This window comes from Monodelphis domestica, chromosome X (assembly GCF_027887165.1).
Source record: "Monodelphis domestica isolate mMonDom1 chromosome X, mMonDom1.pri, whole genome shotgun sequence".
Taxonomy (NCBI): Eukaryota; Metazoa; Chordata; class Mammalia; order Didelphimorphia; family Didelphidae; genus Monodelphis; species Monodelphis domestica.
The window spans coordinates 1-22222 of record NC_077235.1 but is presented as its reverse complement, the minus strand read 5'-3'; the positions used below and the strand labels follow the sequence as shown (position 1 = coordinate 22222).

Genomic DNA, 22222 nt, shown 5'->3' with positions numbered 1-22222 from the left:
GGGTAGAGTACTAAGACCTGAGTTTGAATCCTGCTTCAGGCACAGAAGCTTGGTGACCCTAGGAGAGTCACTTAAATCTCCAGGATTCAGTTTCCTCATGTGCAAAATGTGGTTATTGAACCCAATGACCTTCTAAGCCAAGATCCCTTTTAAGTATCTAAGGTCCCAACTCTAAATCACAGATGCTATGAAAGAAGAGAGGCCACGAAAGAAGAGAAACCAAAAGGGGAGGGGAGGGGAAGAAGGGCAGGAAAGAGAGAGACTGCAGGGCAAAGTAGGCAGCAAAGACATCAGGGTCCAATGGCAGGTTGGGCTTTAGGGCAAGGTGGTCTTCCCAAAGAAAGCAGCTGCCTCTCAGAGGACAAAGGCTCTGTAGGGACTACCCAGCAGCTTCTCCACATCCTGATGCTTCACCCTCCAGCAGGGGGCCCTAGACAGCAAGTCCCTGTCGGGGCTAGTAGAGACCAGAGGCACACTGGGGCCCTGGGGCCTTTCCAGCCAAGCCCCACTGACTGTTTGCTTCACAAGAAGGTCCAGGTACTGGAATTGTCCTGTGGAAACAGATGAGCAGAGAGAGATTTGGGGTTATTCCTAGGGCTGGGATCAGTCCCTCTCTCGGTGCCTCTTCCATTTCCCTTCCAACCAATGGAGGCGATGACTTCCAGATGCGTGGCCAGGGTGTGCTAGGACAAAGGGAACCAGGGGAGGGGTTCACCAAGCATTGAGGACTTTGCGAACTAGAATTTGGATTTTCAAAACTAGGAAAGGCTTCCTTAGCTGCAAAGGGATATTGGACACCAGAGGGGTGGGTGGGGTGGCCTGGTAGGAGCAGAGGCTGGAAAGGGAGGCCCAACACTAGGCGGCAGAAGGCCTTGGGAGAAGAAAAGAATAACAACATCTCACCCAGGATGCCCTGGGCAGACTGACTCAGGCCTTGCCCACTGACTATGTAGAAACCAAGATGGGGGAGCCTCAGAGGTGTGGGGTGCCTGTCCCGATGCCTCCTGATAAGGAACTCAAGGTGCAGGCTGAGCCGGATGGTGAGGGTGCTCTTGTGCTGCAGAATCAGCTCCAGCCCAGGCCTGTGCTGCAGGATGAGAAGGGGCTGGTCCCAGCTGAGTCTCTTTGTCACTCCCTCCATCTCCAGGCTGACCTGGTGTGGGCTCACATGGATGATGAAAGGGTCTTGGAGTCTCCCCACAGTCACTGTGATCCTGTCAAAGTAGGTGCGAGTCCGGTGCTCATGGCCTGCCTTTGGAGGGGCCCCCAGGAGGTGGCCACTGACCTGCAGCCCTGGAGTCAGGGAAGAGATAGATATTCCCTCAGATGCTCACCAATCTCCCAGGTTTTAAGTAATGATGCATGCCCAGTGTTAGGGGAAGGAGAGAGAGGTCTGTCTGGGCTGGAATCTGAGGCTGGACATCAATGTGGGATGACTTCTGCTTAGCCATGTATGGGGAGAGAGAGGTGGTGGTGGGTCAAACCCTGTGGAATTTTGAATGTCTCTTTTCAGATATCTTTCAGTATTTAGAACCAGAATTCAGATTTCGGACCAGAGATTCAGAGATCTATTTAAGAGACCTCGGAGACCATCGAGTCCAGTGATGGTGGACTTATGGCACAGGTGCCAAAGATGACATGTAAAGTACTCTCTGTGGGCACGTGGCCACTACTGAACCTTCCCCCCCAGTTCCTTACCAGAAAGGTAGAGGGATGGGAGTGGAGCTGCTCCCCTCTCCCTCTCTACCATGCCTGATAACATTGTTTCACATCCCCCACCCCTCTGCCCAGCAACTCAATGGGAGCACACAGGGAGTATGGTGTGCAGCTCACAGGCAGCAGAGATGGAGGGAAGCAGAACACTTGGGCCCCTCCCCTCCCCCTCTCTACACTTCCTGAGGACATTCCTCACTTCACCCACCCCTCCTTCCAGCAGCCCAAAGGGAGTGCTTTCTCCCTCCCCTGTGTGGGGTAAGGAGGGTGGGCAGGGCACTCCTGGCACTTGGTGGAGGGAGGGGCATGGCACTCAGTCACTGGGGGTGTTGGGCATAGCATTTGGCCTGGGGGACTGGGGTGGGAGTAGGGCCTGGCACTCCATCTCTAAAAGGTTCACCAGCACTGATCTAGTCCAATTTCCTCATGTTACAGCTGAGGAAATGGACCCAGAAAGAACAGACTTGTCTAAGTTTAGAGCTGGGATGAACATTTGTTATCCATCCAAATGTGGGCCATGTTGGTTCCTGGGATGATTTCTTTTTTTGTGTCTCTGGGAATCTTTCTCTAGGTCTTTGTGAACATTTGTCTCTCTGTGGTTTTATAGCTTGCTATAGGACCATCATCTTCTTTTTGCAAGTCTCACAGAATATGCCTTTCTGTCATCTCTCAGGCCTCATGTGCCTCTGGTTCTCTCTGTGGGTCTTCAGTTCTTGCTATGATGGACTCTGGGTCTTTAGATTCTTCTCTCTACATTTTTGCCTCTATGTCTCTTTCTCTATCTATCTGTCTGTCTGTCTGTCTGTCTGTCTCTCTCTCTCTGTATCTCTATGTGTGTTTCTGCATAGCCCAGTAAAATTTTGTAGGCACTCTAAAAAGCTCTTAGGGGTCTTCCGAGTTTCTTTTCCTTTCAGGATCCTCTTTTCACCATCAACTGGAGAAGCAGGAGGGGCCACATGGGATGGGTGGCTATTGTGTAATTTTCTTTGCTTAGCTCAGCCCAGTTTGGTTTTGGTTTTGAGTTCTACCAGACAGATTTCTGGACCTAATTGGAGCTAAGGCAGTACAGGTGGCAAAGTGTTGAACTCTGAGTCTAGAACTAAATGCAAATCTTGGCTGACACTTAGCACTTGTGTGTGACCTCTAAGTCATTAAACCTCCCTTTCTGCATTTTCCTTGTCTGCAAAGGGAAAGAAAGCATTGGACTACATGACTCTGAGGTCACGTAGGTCAAAGATAGAGATGGGGCCTTTTTATGCAGGTCCTGTGGGCAGGGGTTTGTTCCTCCCTCCTCTCTCCTTGACATTCTGAGTCACTTGATGGAAATGGAAAATAGGGGAAGATAACAGAGGCAACCAAGTATTCGTACGGTCTGGTCGTAAAGTACCAATACATGTGTGGCCTTGTCATCCCTTTAAGAAGTGATAAACTAGTCCCTGGATTGGAAGAAGCCTGGCTACAGCCCCAAAGGCCTTTAAAGAGCTAAATCTGCCAAGTTCTAGTGGCAGGACTATTTGAGAGTTCCATTCAGTGGAGGCAGGAAGTAGCTTTGTGGAATCTGAAGGCTCGAGGGAGGTGGTTTTCTCTCCTTTGCACCCCAAATTGGCAACTACTTGCCAGCAAGTGGCAATGGCTCTGACAGACAGGGGGCAGAGAAAGACACCTAGAAACACTGAGGGGCTGGAGGAGGAGAGTGGCTTCAAGTAATCCAATTTCTGGCAGCACACAGTCAACCATGTATCCAAGAGAGAACTAGCCTTGGCATGGGAGAGCAGAGCAGTGGAGATGAGTAGGCCCACGGGGACCCACCCACACGACTGCCTCAGAGCCCTGGTGCCCAGGCCTGAGCTCTGCAAAGACTCCAAAAGAAAAGAAAAGACAGTGGGTCCTGCTATATGTACAAGAGGCCAGAGGGAGTTGCCTCAGTCGCCTTCATTTAAGAGCCACGCCACGTGTGCCAAGTACTTTCTTCTCGACTGCCTCTCCCATGGCCTCCCTGCCCTGGGTTTGCGGACTCCCTACTGGCTAGCCAAGTGGATAGTTGGAGATAGCCAGAAAGCCTCAATAGTGAGCTCATTTTTAATAGTCAGTAGTTGTCATTAGCAACCTGTGAGCACTACTGGGGAGAGGTAGTCCATGTACCAGGAAGCCAAGTTTGGGGGGCTTTCCTCAGTCATGCAGTGCTGGGTGGGGCCCAATGCTTACATCCTTCAGTAACCCCAAATTCAGCGATTTCAGGTCTTCCAGATGTCAGCTAGCTGGATGATGTAAAGCCAACCTTGCTGCTACTGCTCAATCTGTGATATTATTACCCCCCTCTACTCCTCTATTCAAATCCTCCCTTCAGAAGCCTAGGCCTGGAGTCAGGAAGTTTGACTTGCAACTCTCCCTCTGACACTTCCTAGCTGGGTGACCCTGGGCAAGTCACCAAACCTCTGCTGCCCTTGTGTGTCAAATGGCAAGAATAAAAGCACCTGCCTCCTAGGATGGTTGGGAGGCTCCACAGAGATGGAGGGCTAGATCAATACTAGTGGCTGGGCTGTTCTTGATTAAATCTTTGTTTCTGATGGTCCTTTGGGTCTTGGGAACCCAGTCTGAAGGCCTGACTGTCTGGCTCTGGCTTCTTCTGTCTCCTTCTCTCTAGCTTTGTCTCTTAGCATCTCCCCACACTTGCCCTCTTGGTAGCCCTTACCTGCCACGGGATCTCTGATGAGCTGAAGTGTGTCCCCTGCCCTTCCATCCACCGTGAAACAGATTCTGCTCTTTGAGTTTGGTAGCTGGATCTCAAAATGTGGATCCCCGTCCACTGTAAGGCACAAAGACACTTAGCCCCACTGAGGAAGGAGTGCAGGGGAAGCTCCTCAGGGCTTCTGTCACCTGCTGGTCTCTCTCTCACACACACAGTACCAGGAGAGAACAAACAAAGGGGCTTCCTTACCTGAAGAAGAGAAGGCAAAAACCACCGGGGATTTCAGAGGCTTGTCTTGGATCCCTGGGGATTTAAGGGATGATGGAAGAGGGTGATCAGATTCCCCAGTTTGTCTCCTCGGAGGAGAATCTTGCATCCCCAGCCCCAGCCCAGCCCAGCCTCTGCTAGGTCTTTGAGATTCTGTCTTGCTTTCCTTGAAAGTCGGGGACCTTCCTAAAGACTTGGCCCTGCAAGATGAGTTTGTGAATGAATTCAGAAGGGGTCCAGATAGGTCAAGTCAATAGGGTGACGTCAATTCTTCTTCCTGTGCTTGGAAGCCCCCGCCCCAAGGCTTTTTGCTCATAGCCTGGTTGTTCTAAAAAACCCGGAGACCCACAATCCCAGAGAGACATTCTGAGCCCTGGAGATGAGCCGAGGTACCCTAGACACGGTGTCATAGAGTTACCAAACAGTAACTCAATGACCTAGCAGCCCCACCGAAACACATGAGTACACAGAGAGCCACAGAGAGGTGTCAGAAAGGCCCAGTCACAGAGCTGTCCCGACACCCACAGAGAGATTGGTTGGGATAGCTACTAAAAACAAGAGACCCAGAGGCATATAATAATCAAGAGACTCAGGGGCACACAGAGAAGAGAGGCACCTGGGGGGGGGGGAGGGTGTGCAGAGCTAGTCAGACATCCAGAGACTTCCAAGAGATATCCAGAGATACTAAGGGAATGGGCGAGAGACTGATTTCTACAGAAAGATCTAGAGATGCATAGAGATGCTCCTTCAGTGACTTAGAGCAAGTAAGGGGTAGGAGCCTTGGGAGGGAAATTCATCCTGGAGGAGACTTCAGGGAGAGGCTGTAGAGATTGTACCAATAACTCACCACGTCTACTGCCTTGGCTCTGGGTTTCAGGGAATGTGTGGATAATGGGTGGCTTCAAGGACTCTAAGAATCCTGAATCCGGTAGGGTTTCCAGAAGTTGGCCTGGTTCCTCAGGGAGAACAAGGACTTTGATGATCTCAGGTGTGCTCAAGTTATAGGGTGGGGGGGGGGGGCTCAGAATAGAGAGAGATGAGGAACTAGGTCTGGGGGAAGACTGGAGGTTAGGATCAGATTGGGCCAGAGCACTAAGTTTGGGGTATGATAGCACTCCTGTTTGGGGGAGAGGTGGGGAACCGAGATGGGGGGGGATGAGGTGCTAGAATCCCACACTAAGGACATATGAGGACTTGTTGTGACACTCTGGAAAAACAGGGTGGCAGGTCTAGGGAGTGAAGGGGACCTCAGACTATGGGAGGCTGGCAGATCCCATTTGGGGGGAGTATGCTGGGATGGAACACTCAGATTAGGTTGGGACAGACCTTGGGCTTTAGGGGGAGATGAAGAGCCAGATTTGTGGGGATCATATGTCAGATTTGGGGGATCTGGGGTGCCAGGTCTGGGGGGAAACTGGAATCTAGAATCATAGGGGCATAAGGTATCAGATTTCGGAGAGGATGGATTGTGTTGAGGTAGGACATTTGGCTTAGGAGATGATGGGGCTCGAGTTCTTGGGAAAAAAAGATGGCCCAGTTTGGGGGAAAACAGGGTGTTTGATTTGGGAAAATATGAAGAGTTGGGGTTTGGAGTCTTGTCATTTGGGTGGGATGAGGATCCAGTTTTAGGGGGACCTGGAGAAACCTGTTTTTGGAGCGATGAAGATACGGGAATGCCAGCCTTTAGGTGAACCATGAAGCCAGTTCTGGGGAGAGATGGAGAAATGGCTTTGGGAGGAGATGGGGAGACCAGTGGCCCATTTAGGGCTACTAGGATGTTGGGACTTGGGTGAATTTGGGTGCTAGGTTTCGGGGTTGTTAAGAAGCCTGATCTAGGGGGAGCCAGGGAGCCAGAATTGTACTGTGGTGAACTTTTTGGTTTGGCATGTAATAGCGTTCCAGTTTGGGAGGAAGTAAGAAGTGATGGGGTGACAGAACTCAGATGAGTGGTGGGGCCCACTCTGGGAGGAGACAAGGAGCCAGTCTTGGGGAATGAAGGGACTCTGAGTTTCACAGACCATGGATCACCATGAGCCCGATTCACCCAGGGGATAGGTGGAGTCAGATTCTGCTTGGTGACCCTGGGGGTCCCCACTTTGGCTGTGGATGAGGGCCCAGGTGAAGTGGTGGTGAATTTTGCTTCCTGGAGCAGGGGCTCGGTGGGGCCCATCAGGATCAGAGGCCTTGGGGACTTCCCTGTAGTCACAGGATAGTCTGTGGTTGTGAGGGAGGCATGTGGGCCCTGCTTCCCTTCATCCTCCTCTTCTGGCCTCACTACAACGAGTGAGGTCAGGGGTGTCACAAAATGGAAATGCAGAGAGAGGTTGAGGGCCTTTTCAACCAGTACGCTTCGGTGGGTGGAGTCATTGGCCTCAAGGCGGCCCTCCAGTAGTCTCTGAATGGTCACATAGGCCCAAAGGCAGGGGAGAAATCCTTGGCCTAAGGCGAGCTCCCCTTGGGATAGGCAGCCAAATGTTGGCTCCCTGCCACTGGCAGCCTCCTCCCTCAAGGCTGCTGTGAACAGATGGTTGTATGGGCCCGGGGCCTCCAGGTGCACTTGGAGCTCAGGCTCCCTCTTGGCTAACTGGCCCACCACCACCAGCTCAGAGCCCTTGAAGTAGTTGGGGAAGTGGCTCCATGGTGGACTGGCCCCCCCAGCTCGCCTGGCCTGATAGTGGAGGTGGATGTCAGATAGCAGGGGATAGGCGATGCGGTCATAGAAACCCTTCAGCTGTGAGGCAGCATCGTGGTCCTCTCGGATACGGTGAGCGGTGCCTCGGTTCTCCAGCGAGAGGCGGCGTAGAAGGGGCAGGTCAGCATCGTCACCCAGAGCCAGGCCAAAGAGGGCCACCTGGCCAGCCAAGGCCCTCTGGGCGTTGGCAAGGATGCGGGCAGGTGAGGTCACGCCTGCCGTGGGTTCCCCATCAGTGAGGAAGATGATCAGACGAGCCTCTCCTAGGGGTCCTGCAATGCTCTGGTTCAGGATGGAGGCTGCTGCCAGGAGGGCTGCGTTCATGTCTGTCCCTAGGGAAGGCAGAAGCTTGGCATGAGTAGCCGAATCCCCACCCCCAACCCTTACTCCCTACCTCAGAGGCTACCTCCTCCCTACAGCTTGCCCGTTGCCTGGGGGTGGGGGGGGCTTGCCTATCTCTAATGGCCCCTCCTACATATGGGAAAGGGAAATCTTTGGGACTATTGTTTCATCTTCTCTTGGTGGGGCTTCCATCTGTGCATTGGGTTCACCTCTGCTCACCTCTCTGCCTCATTCTCTTGCTGGCTTACAGGGTTGAGTCTCATCTCTCTGAACAGACTTCTTCATCCTCTTTCAGTCTCTGGTTTTCCAATGGGGATCATTCCTGGCATCCCAGTGAACCAGGATGGGAATGAGATCCTTGTTGTCTCTCATCCGTTGCCTTGTGAGGCCTCTACTCCTATCTCCCTGAGCTGGCTGTGAGCGAGTGAGACATCTGACAATCATGCTAGGAATGAGCTCCCTGTCCCGTATTGTTCTCCAATGAGTTCCAGAGGGGCCAAAGTGAGGCCCAGAGAGAACTGGAAAATGTTAGGCATGAGAGGGGATGGGGCCTTGCAAATCATTTAGTCTGACCCATCCTAGGGAGACTTAGGATCATGGCCTGTCAGAGATGGAAGGGGCCTTGGACATAGATCACTGAGTCCAACTCCAGCCTTCCCTGGAACCCCAGCCAGATCCTTCTCACCATCTTTTTCTTGAGGGGGATGGTTTTAGGGTCACCGAGTGGGAAAGCCAGAAGGCACGTGAGATGGCCCTCAGATCAACCTCCTCACATCACGGAGCAGGATAGCAAGGCTTCAACAGGGACATTTGGCGGGCTGCAACTGGTCGGGGATCTTCAGTGAACATAGCATTGACATCTGAGACTGACTGGGGCCTTGGCAACCCCCAGAGGAGAGGGAGCAGGAAGGGAGAACTCATATACTTATATCTGGCTGCCTTCATTCTGCTGACGTAGGCCTTGGCTCTTTGTATGTTTGGGGGTATGGCCTGAATGGAACCAGCCGCCTTCCAGATGTGCACGGTGTCAGAGAAGGTCACAATGTTGAAGTGGTCCTTTGGGCACAGGTCCCCCAGGATCACATGCATAGCCTTCTTGGTCTGTAGCAGAAACACACAAAACATATAGATGGAAACCATTTCTAAGATGTCCTGCCATCAAGACAGCGAAGACAGCACAGTGGACAGGCCTGCAATGAGGAAGACCTGGATTCCAATGTGGCCTCGGAGACTTCTTAGCTGTGTGACCCTGGGCAATCCACACCGCCTTGTTTACCTCAGTTTCCTCATCTGGAAAATGAACTGGAGAAGGAAATGGCAAACCACACCAGGATCTCTGCAAAGAAAATCCCAAATAGGGCCACAAAGAGCCAGACACAACTGAAGTACAACAACAATCTGCTGTCCAGGCTTGTTCTTCTCCCCACCTGCCTCGCCTCCAGTCTCACTTGCTTCGGGCAGCCCTCCTTGAGCACTCTTGGGCCATGACACACTCTCCTTCCTCACTGATTCAAATTTAGAAGACAAAGCCACCCTCCAATTGATAAGTGCTCAAAGGATCTGAACAGGCACTTTTTAGAGGAAGAAATTTAAAGTAGCTATGACGGACTATGTGGGAAAAAAACGCTCCAAATCCCTAATGATACCCAAAGAAGTGAATTAAAGCAACTCAGAGGCTCCACCTTATATTTGTCATCTGGCCAAGGTTGGCAAGAAAGGAAAATGATGAATACTGGAGGGCCCATGGGCAAATGGGCGCACTCATGCCTTACTGACAGAACTGTGAATTGCTCTAGCCAGTCTGGAAAAGACTTTGGAACTCTAACCCCAAAGTGACTGGCACTCAGCAATGCCACCACTAGGCCCAGACACCCGAGATCGGAGAAAGAGAAGAAGAAGCCGCAATTCCAAAAATGTTTGTGGAGACTTGGGGGATGCCTACCTATTGCAGGGTGCTGAGACACATTATGGCATACGGAGATGATGGAAAATATCCTACCATGAGGAATGACCAAACAGACAGTTTCAGAGGAAAGAGGGCAGGCTCTAGGAACTGACGGCAGAGTGAGGAGAGCAGAGCGGGGAGAACAATTTCTACGTTGGCAAGAGTGTTCTACAGAAAAATGCCTTTGAAAGATTTTTGAACCCCAAGTCAAGTGCAGAAGCATTGAACTCCCACATTGCAGCTGGCAGGTGCTGGGCTCGAAATGAGGGAGGAAACAGCAGTTTTGGGACGTGGCCCACATTAGCAAACTTGTTCTGAGGGTTTTGTTTTATCTTAATTGTTAGGTTAGGGGGCAGTGGGAGATACAGACGGTCAATGCTTGGCTACCTAACTACCTACTTACCTACTTATCCACCCACTGACTAGATTTCTTCCTCCCAGTTCCTATGGAGCTCCATATTCCAAGGATAAAGATGCAAACAAGTGGCATTTCTAAAGCATGTGAAGGTTAGCAAAATGCTTTGCAAACATCCCTTCACTCAGATCGTCATACTAATCCCTGTTTTACTGATAAGGAAACTGAGGCAGTCAGAGGTTATGTGACCTGGCCAAAGTCATCTAGCTAGTAAGTCCTCAAAGTAGGGCTTGAACTGAAACCTTCCTGACTCTAGGCTCAATGCTCTATCCACTGTGGCACCATTCATTTGTGTCACTTGTTCCAATTCAAGAGGGTTCTGTTTTTCCCGTCCTCTTTTGAGTCTTCTGCCCTAAAGCTAGAATCAAGTCACCCTGTGGTCCCAGAGCAATCTTGTGACCCACCAACCCTAATTGTCATTGTAACACATGCGCTGGTCCACTCAGGCCTTCTCTGTTTTTCCTTGACCAATTCAATTTGTAGCCCGACTATAGGCTTTTCTTTTGACACTTCCCTTCTATCTTAGAATCGATACTATGCATGTGTTGGTTCAGGGGAAGAAGAGTGGTAAGGGCTAGGCAGTGGGGGTCAAGTGACTTGCCCGGGGTCACATAGCTGGGAGGTGTCCAAGGCCAGATTGGAACCCAGGACCTCCCATCTCTGGGCCTGGATCTTGATCCACTGAGCTACGCAGCTGCCTCCTGCCAACTGTAAGCCTTTAGTTCCTAGCCTTGGTTTCCTCCCCTGTCCTGCCCTGGGTCTAGGATCTGCAGAAGCCCTGGAGCACATGCTCCCTCCTTTCTGAGGTGAAGAGCTACCTGTCCCACCTCCCCGACTTTGGACCTGGGAGGTTGACTTCTTGGGCCCAGAGTAGAAGACGTTGTCTTTCCGATTTCGTCTCGTTCTCGTCAACCCTGTGTTCTGCCTGCTCTGTGCTGGCCTCTTTCGTCACCAGCTCGTGTCATTTCCAGGGTCTCTACAGATGCCATCACATAGGCCGTGGCTGTGGACAGAGTCCTGGGGCACTGCACTGCACTGCACTGCACACCTCCTCCCAAGATGCCGCCCATCTATCACTCTTTGGGGCTGGTCGCAGAGCCAGGCATGGTGGTTATCTAGCTCCTCGGCCAGTGCAAAAGACGGGGCGAGAGGCTCTGCGACAGATCAAATACAGACATCTAGAGCAGAAAAGGTCTTGACAGCTGTGTGGATGATCAGGCAATTGATGTGCGTCTACATGTGTTTGCATGTGTGTGTGTGCACATGTGCCTCTGTAAATAGGCATGTATACCATGAGGGGGTGTGAGTGGCATGTTTGCTGTGTGAGCATGTCATGTGAGACAGTTGTGCACATGCACATGTGTGCATGTGTCGGTGGGCTTGTACATGGTATCATGTGGAGGGCATGTGTGTGTGCATGCACATGCACAAGTATATGTGGTCTGTGAATGTGTATGGCATATGTGAGTGTTTGGATAGGTTTGGCATGTATGTACACATGGGTATTTGTGCAAATACACCTGTGTGCAGGCATGTACAGAATGATGTGCATTTGCACATGTATACTTATATATACATGTGCAGTGGTATGGGGTGTATGGGTATATGTCATGTGCATGTGGGGCTATCGCACGTGTGTTGGGGTCCATGTAGATGGCATATGCATGTGATTGCTCTTGGGGGATGTGGTGTGTATGGTGTTTGTGTGGTGTAGAAATGGTATACATGCATGGTATGTGTTCTGTGTTCACATGTGTATTTAGATGCGGCACGTGCATGGGTGTGTGTTTATGTATGATATCTGTGTACATGTGTGGATGTTTATGCGTCTGTGGGTGTATGTGTATGCACACATATGTGTGAGTGAGTGGTGTAGATGTAGTGACATGTCTTTGAGTGTATGCATGCATGCACATGTGGGTTGTATGTGTTTGCAGGTGTATGGCTGTGATGTCTTGGGTGCACACACAGGTTCACAATACACAGATGACATGCAATACTCAGGGCATCCTGTACATGTGAGGTTCATGTGTATGCCATGCATGTGCCACATGTATGTGTTTGTAGGTAGGCGTGGTACAGAGATATGTGCATGTGCATGTTTATGTATGGTGTGTGGGCAATGGTGTATGTATGCCTATGTGGTGTGTGCGAGAATGTGCATTTGAGTGTGTTTGTGTGTGTGGTGTTCATATGTAATATTTGTGTGTAATTGTGTAACTACAAGTGCGTTTGTGTGTTTGTGTGTATTTGTGTATGCTGCATGAGATATGTGTGGTATATGCATGGATGTTAGGGTTACACCCATTTGCATGTCTGTGGGCATATGACCATGCGTAAGTGTGACCATACATGTGTTTGTGCATGTGTGTATTTGGCTGTGGGGTGTGCATCTATCTATATGTACATAGAATGAGTGTATGGTATGTGTGCACTTGTGTGTATGTGCAGTGTTTGTGTAGGAGTGTGTGGTATATGCGCACTTGTTATGTGTGTTTTTATATGTGGCACGTGTACTCGTGTGCATTTATGTCAAATGTCACTCACAGGTGCATCTGTTTGTGTGTATGTGTGCGGCACAGGAAAGCCCATTTGGCACACCTGCCAATCCCTGTGGTGGAGAATGAAAGGCTCGGCCAGTTCCTTCGGAACCTCGAGCAGCAGTTCACCTGGGCTTTGGAACTCGAACTCATCAAGGGCCGCTGGGTTAGGCAGCTTGCTCGATCTCAACTGGCCTCGTCTGGGCCTCAGTCTCCCTGAGAAGGGCTAGAAGGGAACAGTGATGCCTTGGCTTCATCCCATCTGGGCTTTGGGGCACAAAAGAGACTTGAACCATTTCTCCTTGTGGCTAGGCGGAGTTCAGCCTGTAAAGTCCTCCAAGGCTAGAGGCCCCCCATGAAGGAGAACTGCCTGGGCAGTAAAGGGTTGGGTTCCAGCCCTCTCTGGGAGGGTCCTCGGAACTTCCTGCTCACACTGTGGAACCCAGGTCTGGAATTCTGGGAGAGTTCTCCAGTGGTTGGCCCTGGCAACTGTTGTTACCTGTTTCAGCTTCATTCCGGTCATAGAGCCACTGACATCGATCACGAAGACAATATTTTTTGGCAGACGAGGCAGGTCTCTGGGGGCAAAGTAGTGAACAAAATAGCCATCGTAGATCTGTAGACAGACAGACACACTGTCAGAGAGCCAGAGACGGAGACAGAAACACTGAAACAGAGGGATACACATACATGTGCACACAGAGAAAGAGGGAGGGAGACAGACACCAACAGAGAGCAGCAGAAGAAAACACAATAGTTTCAAGGTCTTCTCTAGGGATACCGAGTCATGACAGTGGACCTGAACAGCAGCAAAAATTACTGACTGACTGATAGCTGATTGGGAACAGGGGTGCCTAGTGAGGACTGGCTTGCGGTAGAGAAGAGCAAGTGGGGAGCCCGTGGGAGGAGGCCAGGGAGACAGGAAGCCCTGGAAGACCTACTAGCCAGGCATCCCAAGTTCACTTGTCCCTTCCTGAAGTCCTTCGGAGAAGATTCAGAACATGGCTTAGGAAATCATGGATGGTGTGAAAGGGAGCTTCAAGGTTAGGGGGGCACAGGCTCCCTTCATTACATTTCCAACCAAAGGCCCAGATCACCTGCACGTCACCGATGACATCCTTCATAGTCACATCATATTGGATCACAAAGTCCCCTGTGATCCCCTGGCTGGAGTAGGCGGCCTGTTCACTTGGGCTGGGCATGAAGATGACTCGTGCACAGGTCTTCTCCTTCTCAATCGTGGTGGATGTTGGTAAGTCGGCTTCACCTGGATGGGAGGACAGATAATGGGAAGATAGGAAGCACCCAGCCCAGGGGCTCAGGGAGAAAGGGGGGAACAGGGAGAGAGAGAAGGCTGCTCCTCCCCTCCAGATCCTCCCTTGGCTTCGGAGGCTTGGGCTGCCCTCCTGTTGTTGACCCCTCCTCATCCCAGGGGTCCACTAGTCCTTCCCTGAGTCTGACCCTCTGGTTCTGGTTCTCTAACTAGTTCATGACTTGAGGGAGGGTGATTCTCATTTCTCCCACCCCTTCTCACAGAACAGAGAGTTCCCAGAAGGTGGGGCTTGGCCCAGTGTGGACCCTTCTTTTTCTTCTTTCCCAATTCTTGGCCTCCACGGCCCAATCCCTATCCCTTACCCAACCCAACAACTGTTGCCCAATCAAGTCTTCTTCTAGGGCCAGAAGAAAAGGGTAGCTTCTTTCTTTTTGAGAGGGTAGATTTGGTCAACTTGGGCTTTGATACGCAAGAATTACAATTAATATACACTAACTCAAGGGTTATATTTATAAGATTTATTAATAAAAGCTAAAGTAAAACTTACACCTAACTCAGCTGGGGTCACAAGAGAAGAGAGCGAGGGAGGCATAGCCTCAGAACGTAGCCAAACGTGGCCACACTATGGGCTGGAGAGAATAAAAGGTATTTTGGGAAATGCTAAGGGACTTCTGGGGGATGAAGTCCAAAGGTTCAAAATCTTCATTTAGACAGATAGAAGGTGAACCTGTCCCCTCATCTCATCCCGGCTTCCGTTCCTAAGAAGCTCAGAGCCAAAGTCAATTCACAGTTACAGCAATGAGGCCAGGGGACCGATAACATTGTCTCTCCCCCTGACCCATCCCCTGACCTGAGTCTCTTCCCTTTCCCATCCATGCCACCTACCTTTCATGGCTTCTTGGGGCCTTAGGGATGGAGGGGTCTCCCCAGGATGGTACCCATCCCCCACCCCACTCCCACCATTCCCACTGGCACAAATCCCATCTTCCAGCCAAAACTGATTCTTAACCATCGAGGCCCTAAACTTAAACTCCTGACTGACCCCATAAATTTGCCAAGCTGCCTGAGGGCAGCCAAGGGGCACAGTGGATGGAGCACTAGGCCTGGAGTCAGGAAGAGCTGAGTTCAAATTTGACCCAGACATTTCCTAGCTGTGTGATCCTGGGCAAATCCCTGAACCTCTGTTTGCCCCAGTTTCCTCAAAAGGGATCACAATAGCACCTACCTCCTGGAGTTTTTATGAGGATCAAATGAGGCGATAATTGTTAAGCGCTTGACTCCTAGTAAGCACCATATATATCAATATTTTTACAAGCTTAGCATTCATCCCCCTCGATGGATCAGAAAACCAAACCAAACCGGAAACAGTCATTGTCCTCGGGGCGTGAACCCCACACTCTGTGTATGTATGTGTGTGTGTGTGTTCGGGGGCAACAGTACAGATACAGGGTTACACAGAATAGACCAGCAAACTTCAGAGGCAGAATTGGGCTTAGAGAAAGATTGGAAGATGAAAACATGTCCTGGCCACACTGAGGTTTAATCCATGTCCCTGATGTTCTCTCTCTCTCTCCATCATTTCCTTGAGTGAATTCCTCACCCAACACAAGGCTCCATCGAGGCCTGACTTGAGGACCAAAGATGAAGCCTGCTGGCTTATCTGTGGGCCAGGATCCTGCCAGAGAGGCCATGGATGATATTTAAATTCCGGCCATGAAATACATCTTAGAGCATGGCCAGTGGGAGAATTTGATTGGCTGGAATATGCAAGCATATTCGGAGAGTGGCTCTCACTCCTCCTCAGTGCAAAATTCAGTGTATGTGGATCCAGGGAGGAGTTGAAGCCATTCATCCTATCTGCTCCCTTACTCCTTATAGCCTCACGTTCATGTTGGTGCCTCAACGCCCATCCCCTCCCCCCAGACTTTCCCTCCTCCAGCCCCTCGCTACACCACTGCTCTGGAATCACTTGGCTTCTTTTGGCTTTGCTCTCACACCACCAACATTCCTGTGTCCTCAAGGGAGCAGAAGGAGACGATTAAAGGGGGAACCTGGGAACCTGACCTCATTGTCACTGTCACTCAATGTCTTAAACTTGAAACCTGCCAAAGTGCTCTCTTAGAGCCCCCAGCTGTCCGTTCCTTCCTTGGATGGCCACCAAGAGTTGTACAGCTCCCTGGCCTTGGTCCCGTTCTTGGGGCCAGGACTGAGCCTGAACTCATCCTTTCTGTGGTTCTCTCTCAAACTCATTGGGGCCTTTATGGGTCACCTGGACCAGAACCACCTCCCTCCTCCCCTCTTCAGCTGATCACCAGGGCCATTTTGGTCTCCTTCCCCACTTCCCCTTGGGCCCCTGCCTTTTCTCCACTTTGTTGCTGCACCTTTAGGTCTCCCCCTTGGCTCAGGTCTCAGTGGCTAGGGGCTGCCTAGCACATACCTCTAACGATGTTGGTCAGCAGGTGGCTGCTTTGGAGGGGCAGCACATGGATGTAGTCGATGCCAGTCCTCTCCGAAATGGTCACTTCCACGCGGAGATTTGGTACCACTTGGCCAGGTCTAACACTCACAGCATGCTGGTATTTCCCAAGGAGGCGAGGGAGCAGTTCCTCATAGGTCAGGGTGAATGCCACCTCTCCACCCCCAGCCACACTTGTAGAAATGCGGAACTTCTTGACCTCATCGCCTCTGCAGGTGGAGGGATGATGGGAAGGAGGCAAGAGAAACAGTCATTGTTATTTTTTCCTCCCAGGACTCAGTCGTTCAGCCCTAGCGCACTCATTCATTTTCCTCACTCAGTCTTGGGAGTCTCCTGCCTTCCCTTCCTCTGAGCTGCTTTCCTCACTCTGCCCGCTCAAGGTGTGTGATGGCCAACTTCTTCAGCTCATTAGTCAGCTATTCCATGGCTCACTGGCTCGCTCACACTCTTTACCTGCCCCTCACACGGCCAGAAGGCTTTAAGGTTTCAATGATTCCATCCCTGAAAAGGTTCCCAGCCCTATGCCCCAACCAGCCATGGCCCCACCCCTGCTGAGCTTCAAAATGGGACAAATAGGAAGCTGTTGATTTGCTAACCTGTGCACCCCAATCTTCCTCCCCCTTCTCCACTGTAGAGACATTTAAAGCGGGAAGGGGAAGGGACCTTCCATTGTGGAGGGCCAATGGGAGGAGGGAAAGGAAGTTGCTGATAGGGACACATCATTGCCATGCAAACCAGTGAAATTTACCAGCTGAGAGATGGCCACTTGGACTCTGGGGAAGCCGAGGGCTGCTCTAGGGCAGACTTCAGGCTACTGCACATCTGAAAGGCTGGTTTGGAGAACCTTACCGACTAGCCACATGGGTGGCCATTTGCCCTTGTTTTCGGGCTTCCTCATACATTTTCTTAGCCTGGTGCTTCTCTTTGACTTCAGCTGGGTAGACCTTGCCATTGATGGTCCTGCATGGGGAGAGAGGGAGTTAAGAAACTCCTGAACTTTTTAAGATCTTCCAGCTGTCAGGAGTCTGGAAGAACAACCACCCTGAGACCTAGAGAAGACAAGAGGGTGAGTCCTGGACAGGAGCTAGGCTCACTGGCCTCTGCTAAGCCAACTGCATTGGGATTTTTCCCTGAAGCCCCTGGCTTCTCTGATCCCATCTTTTCTGGATGGCCCACTCTAACCGACCACTATTCTACTAATGAATAAACTGAGGATCGGAATTGGCTTTCCCAGGATCACACAGAATTTTCTGAAAAAGCAACACTCCAGCAAGATGACCTGGGAGGGACTTTGTGCTATATGATGACTCTTATCATATTCATTAGTCCATCCTTCTTCTACTCAAGAACCTCCCAAGGCTCCCCACTGTCTATAGGGTAAAGTGCAGACTCTTAGACCTGACAGTTCAGGTCCTTCCCTAAGTAGTCCCAACCTTCTTTGGAATACCAGGTGGTTCGAATTGGCTTCAGACCTTCCCTAACTGTGTGACCATGGGTGAGTCACTTCACCTTTGACTGCCTTAGTTTTCTCAACTGTAAAATGGAGATAATAATAGCATCTCCCTTGGTCAAATGAAATTGTCTCTACCCCCTCAGTATCTTTATTTTTTAAAAACACTTTCCTTCTTTCTTAGAATCAAGACTAAGTATTGGTTCCAAGACAGAAGAGTGGCAAGGATAAAGCAATAGGGGTTAAGTGACTTGCTCAGGGTCCCACAGCTAGGAAGTATTTGAAGTCCGATTTGAACCCAGGACCTCCTGTCTCCAGGCCTGATTCTCTTATTCACTGAACCAGCTAGTTGCACCCTCCCCACTTATCTTTTTACATTTCTCTTATTTCCTCCCTGAACTCTGCCCAGGGCAGTAAGATGAGAGATTCAGAGAAAGCCAAAATCAGTTCATAAACTGGGCTAATTAGTCTTTTTGAAACTCAGATATGTCTTTGGACCCTTCCCAGGCCAGGGAAAGGATCCACCAGGGGCAGCCAGTGCTTAGCGTGTGCCTGGCACATAGTAGGTGTGCAATTAGTGTTTCTCCATTGATTGACAACCTCTCTGTCTCTCTGTCTTTCTGCTTCTCTCTCTGCCTCTGTCTTCGTCTCTCTCTTTCTGCCTGTCTGTCTCTGTCTCTGTCTGTTTCTTCCTGTCCCCTTCCTCCATTTTCTCTGTCTCTTTCTTTCCTTCTTTCTTGCCATCCCTCCTTCTCCCCCTATTTCCTTCTCTCTTCATTTTCTTCTCTCCCCCAAGGCACTCGCTTGCTGTGGAGAATGCAAGAACTTTTTAGGAACCTTCTTGCCTTGTGGCCCAGAAAAGGCCTCTCTCTGTGGTTGGCCCTGGAAGTGGGAGGCTGTGTCTCTGGGCTTGGACATGTACTTCTCTGTTCTCCACACAGAGAATATATTCTGTGCACTGAGCTCAAGGGCTGTCAGAAGACAGAAGGCCTCTCAGTACTGGGTGCACCCTTCTATTCTCCTTTCTTCTGAAGGAAAGAGGCCAGATTGGCTTTATGGATACATTCGGCCAATTGAATGGTATCCCTCTCCTTGGCCCTCAAGGCCTTGATGTAATCTAGGCTGTCCTTTCTAGTGAGATCGTTCCTTCTCCCTTCCTCCACTACTTTCTCCACTCCTTCCAGGCCAATCACAGGCTCCTGCCATTTTGAGTTGGGAGAGGCTGTGGTGGCTAACCCGACTGACTCAGTTTTCCAAACGTGGAGCTGAAACCCCCTTAGAGGGGGAGCCACTTAGGCTCCTAGGCTGGCAGGCCTGAGAACACCTGTCCCTAACCCTTGCTTTTGAGATCAGGAAATTGAGCTCAAGAAGGACAAGGGACTTGCCCCAGGACGATTCTGGAAAACAATCTCCAAAGTGATGTGGGAACTCCCTCTGGAGAATCCGTCCAGGCCCTTCTGGGGAAACCTTGAGGCACTCTGTACCCCTGGCACAGTGATTTGAGCCCTGAGTTTGAATCCAGCCACAGATGCTTCCTGGCTGAGTGATGCTGGGAAGTGACTTCTTCTGTCTCAGCTTCAGTTTCCTCAACTGCAGAGTTGACCCCCATGATAGTACCACCCTCCTGGGATAGTGAGATTACAAATGTAAAGCACCCATAAGCCTTTAAGTGTGTTCTTTTCAATCCTAGCTATTCTCATTACCTAAAGTGATGGAAAGCTCACTACTTTTATAGGTACCTGATTTCATTTTTTGGCCCAGTCCATTCTTTTTACGGTTAAGAAGTGATCCTTTCTAGTTACCTCCTTTTTAACTTCTCCCTGTGGATCCCAGTTCTTCCCTATGGCAAATTCCTCCACATGTCATTTCAAGATAGTCGGCATGTCTTTCTGACCTCTCAGGCTACTCTTTTTCATGGTAAAACTCTCTAGTTCCTCCAACCCATGTTGACAAAAATTAGTAATAACTGGCCTTGATAGAGTCATTTCCAGTTTGCAAACTGCTCTTCAGACATGATCTAGTCTACTAATATTGTCACAATAATGTCTCACTATCCCTCTTTTAGCCATTAGGAAATGTTCCCCGAATCATATTTGTTAGTTTCAGCTCACTGGCCGTCAGGGTCACCCAAGCTTGTCACACTACTGCCTACCCTTTGGCACCCAAAAAAGCTGTCCTTCCACCTCCGGGCTATCCCAATCCCCTCTGAGCCTTTAAGTTCTAGCCTTGTGCCCCCCTCCCTCCATGGCACCGCCCTCCCCGAGACTTACATGGCAAAGTTGGAAATGAAGGCCAGGCTGGGGAGATCCAGGTCAAAGACAGCCTCCAGGGCCTCAGGATGTGGGTTGGTCATGACAGACACAACCTGGGTGTGGCTATAGCGGGACACAATGGCTGAGTGGATGGAGAAGCTGGTGACAGTAAGCTGGAGGACAGAGGTGCAGGCGTCAGAGGGAGGTTCAGAAATGGAGGCATTTCCTCAGCCTGTATGTGGACCCAAGGGATGGATTAGCAGTTCCTAAGGAGTCCCGGAAAATGAGACCTCAGATGCCCAGAGACTCTCTAGAATCCTCTTCAACTCCCAGGATCCTCCTACCCGCAACTCTTAGTGTTAGCACTGGAAGAGGGGTAAAGGGCCAGGGCTTCAGGTGGTGCAATTCCCATAGTTCTCCATAAGACTTCCGTAGCTTCTCTGGATTGTCTCCCCTGCCCAAGGCCTTGGGCCCAGGAGCCTGGCCCGTCGCTCAGGATTCATTCTGTGCTGGGGCTGAGTTTTGGTCTCTGCCAGGTTGTGTGTGGCTTTAGGGTTAGCTAGTGTGCCAGGCCCCTTAAGGTTCTGGGGCTTGTGTACTCACCTCTCTGCAGGCCCTGAAGGTCCCCAGGGCTTGCTTGAAGCTCAGGGCAACAGATATCGCCAGAGAGAAGCTGAGCCATCCTGGGACTCGCAGGAGCTCCATACTCTCAGCCTCTCTGCGCTGGGCCAGAAGGGTTCTGAAGAGGAGATTGGAAGACATTCCCGTTCTTCCCCAAACACCTTCGCACTTGGAATCCCACAGGAATTTTCCTTTGACCCTCCCTCCTCTCCACTGGGCAGGAGCATGGACAAGGAAAAGCCAATAACCTTCTGAATGCAGCTTTCATTCAGACACAAGTGGGGATTGTCTAGCCCTGGCCCAGCCAGGAGTCACCTCTGGAGTGGGCTTGACTCCCTCCTCCCTTCTTGCCCCAGCCAGGTCCCATCTCTCTGTCTCCCTCTTGTGCCTCTGCTCCTTCCTTGATCAGGTCCCACCCGTCTTGGTCCTCTTGTCTTTCTTGGTCTGGAGTACCTTTCTGCCCTCTTGCCTCACACGACCTATGCTCAGCTGTTGCTGCCCTCCTCTTGAGCTCTCTCCTCCTTGTTGTTCCCTTGGTTTCCCTCTTCTTTCTCTAATTCTCCTGGACTCTACCCATCCCCCCCATCTCCTAATTCCCGCCCCCCCCCCCACCAGCGCTGTGTTTGTCTGGACCGTCAGTCTGTCTTTGCCACTTGGTATTCTTCTCTCTCTTTCTTGCCCTCCTTCCTTTGCAGTCCACCACTCATCTACCTGTTTGCATGTGTCTCTTCGCTCTGTCTCTCTGTGTATCTTGTTTGAATCCCTTCCCTGTCTATAGTCCTCCCTGTGTCCCCTTCTATTGGGTCAGACTACCCTCCCCGGTTTCTGTGACCTTGTCACTGAAGTCTCCATGCCTCTTCCATCTTTGGGTGTTCCTGGGCACCTCCTTCTGCTCCCTGTCAGTCTAAAGTCCATCTTTGTCTTCTTCCTGTATCGCCCTCCTCCCTCTGTATCCTTCTCAGAACTCCTTCCTTGAGATCAGTCTGTTTGTGTGCATGTTTCCTCCTTCCACCCAATGAGAAGGTAAGACAAAGTTTCATTCCCTTTGACGCTGCACACTATACTGACTGGTCAAAGCTCAGCTTGCATCTCTCTAGAACTTGACCCCATCCAATTTTTTTTGGCTCTACTTCCCCTTCTCTCAAAACACTCTCCCATCTGGTTTGAGACTTTATCTTTATTATTCAAGGAAACTGTTCTCTCCCAAGTTACTGGTGATTTCTCAGTGGGCAAATCTGAATTGTCTTCTCTTGACCCTTACCTCTCTGCTCTGGGTTTTCTCCTCCTATCCACTTAATCTTAGTTTTCATGGCTGCATCTTAATCTCAGTCACACCCACTACCCACTCTGCAGGTGATGTGCTCCCCACTTCTTTAGCCAGTGCAAACTTCTGAACTCAGAAGAGCAGAAGTTGTTTCCCTTTGATACCTTCAAGGCCTCAGCTCTGCAGGTGTTTGCAACTTCCAAGCAGGTCTTAGAAATAGAAGACTTGTATTTCCTGTGGATACATTCTTTTTGGTTTAATTCCTTCCTTCCTTCTCTCTCTC

General features: G+C 50.6%; 1 protein-coding gene across 1 annotated transcript; it reads right to left on the bottom strand.

Moving 5' to 3' along the window:
• Positions 1–275: 275 nt before the first annotated feature.
• On the bottom strand, positions 276–20793 carry ITIH6 (inter-alpha-trypsin inhibitor heavy chain family member 6; the record flags this gene model as incomplete). The annotated part of the gene is given in 13 exon segments (XM_056809306.1): positions 276–551; positions 904–1293; positions 4406–4519; positions 4652–4912; positions 5517–5706; positions 5709–7693; positions 8480–8804; positions 13103–13219; positions 13701–13870; positions 16314–16561; positions 17202–17312; positions 20073–20227; positions 20658–20793. Coding segments are annotated over 13 exon segments (4399 nt in total), but the record flags the coding sequence as incomplete, so codon positions are not given.
• Between the last annotated feature and the right edge of the window lie 1429 nt (positions 20794–22222).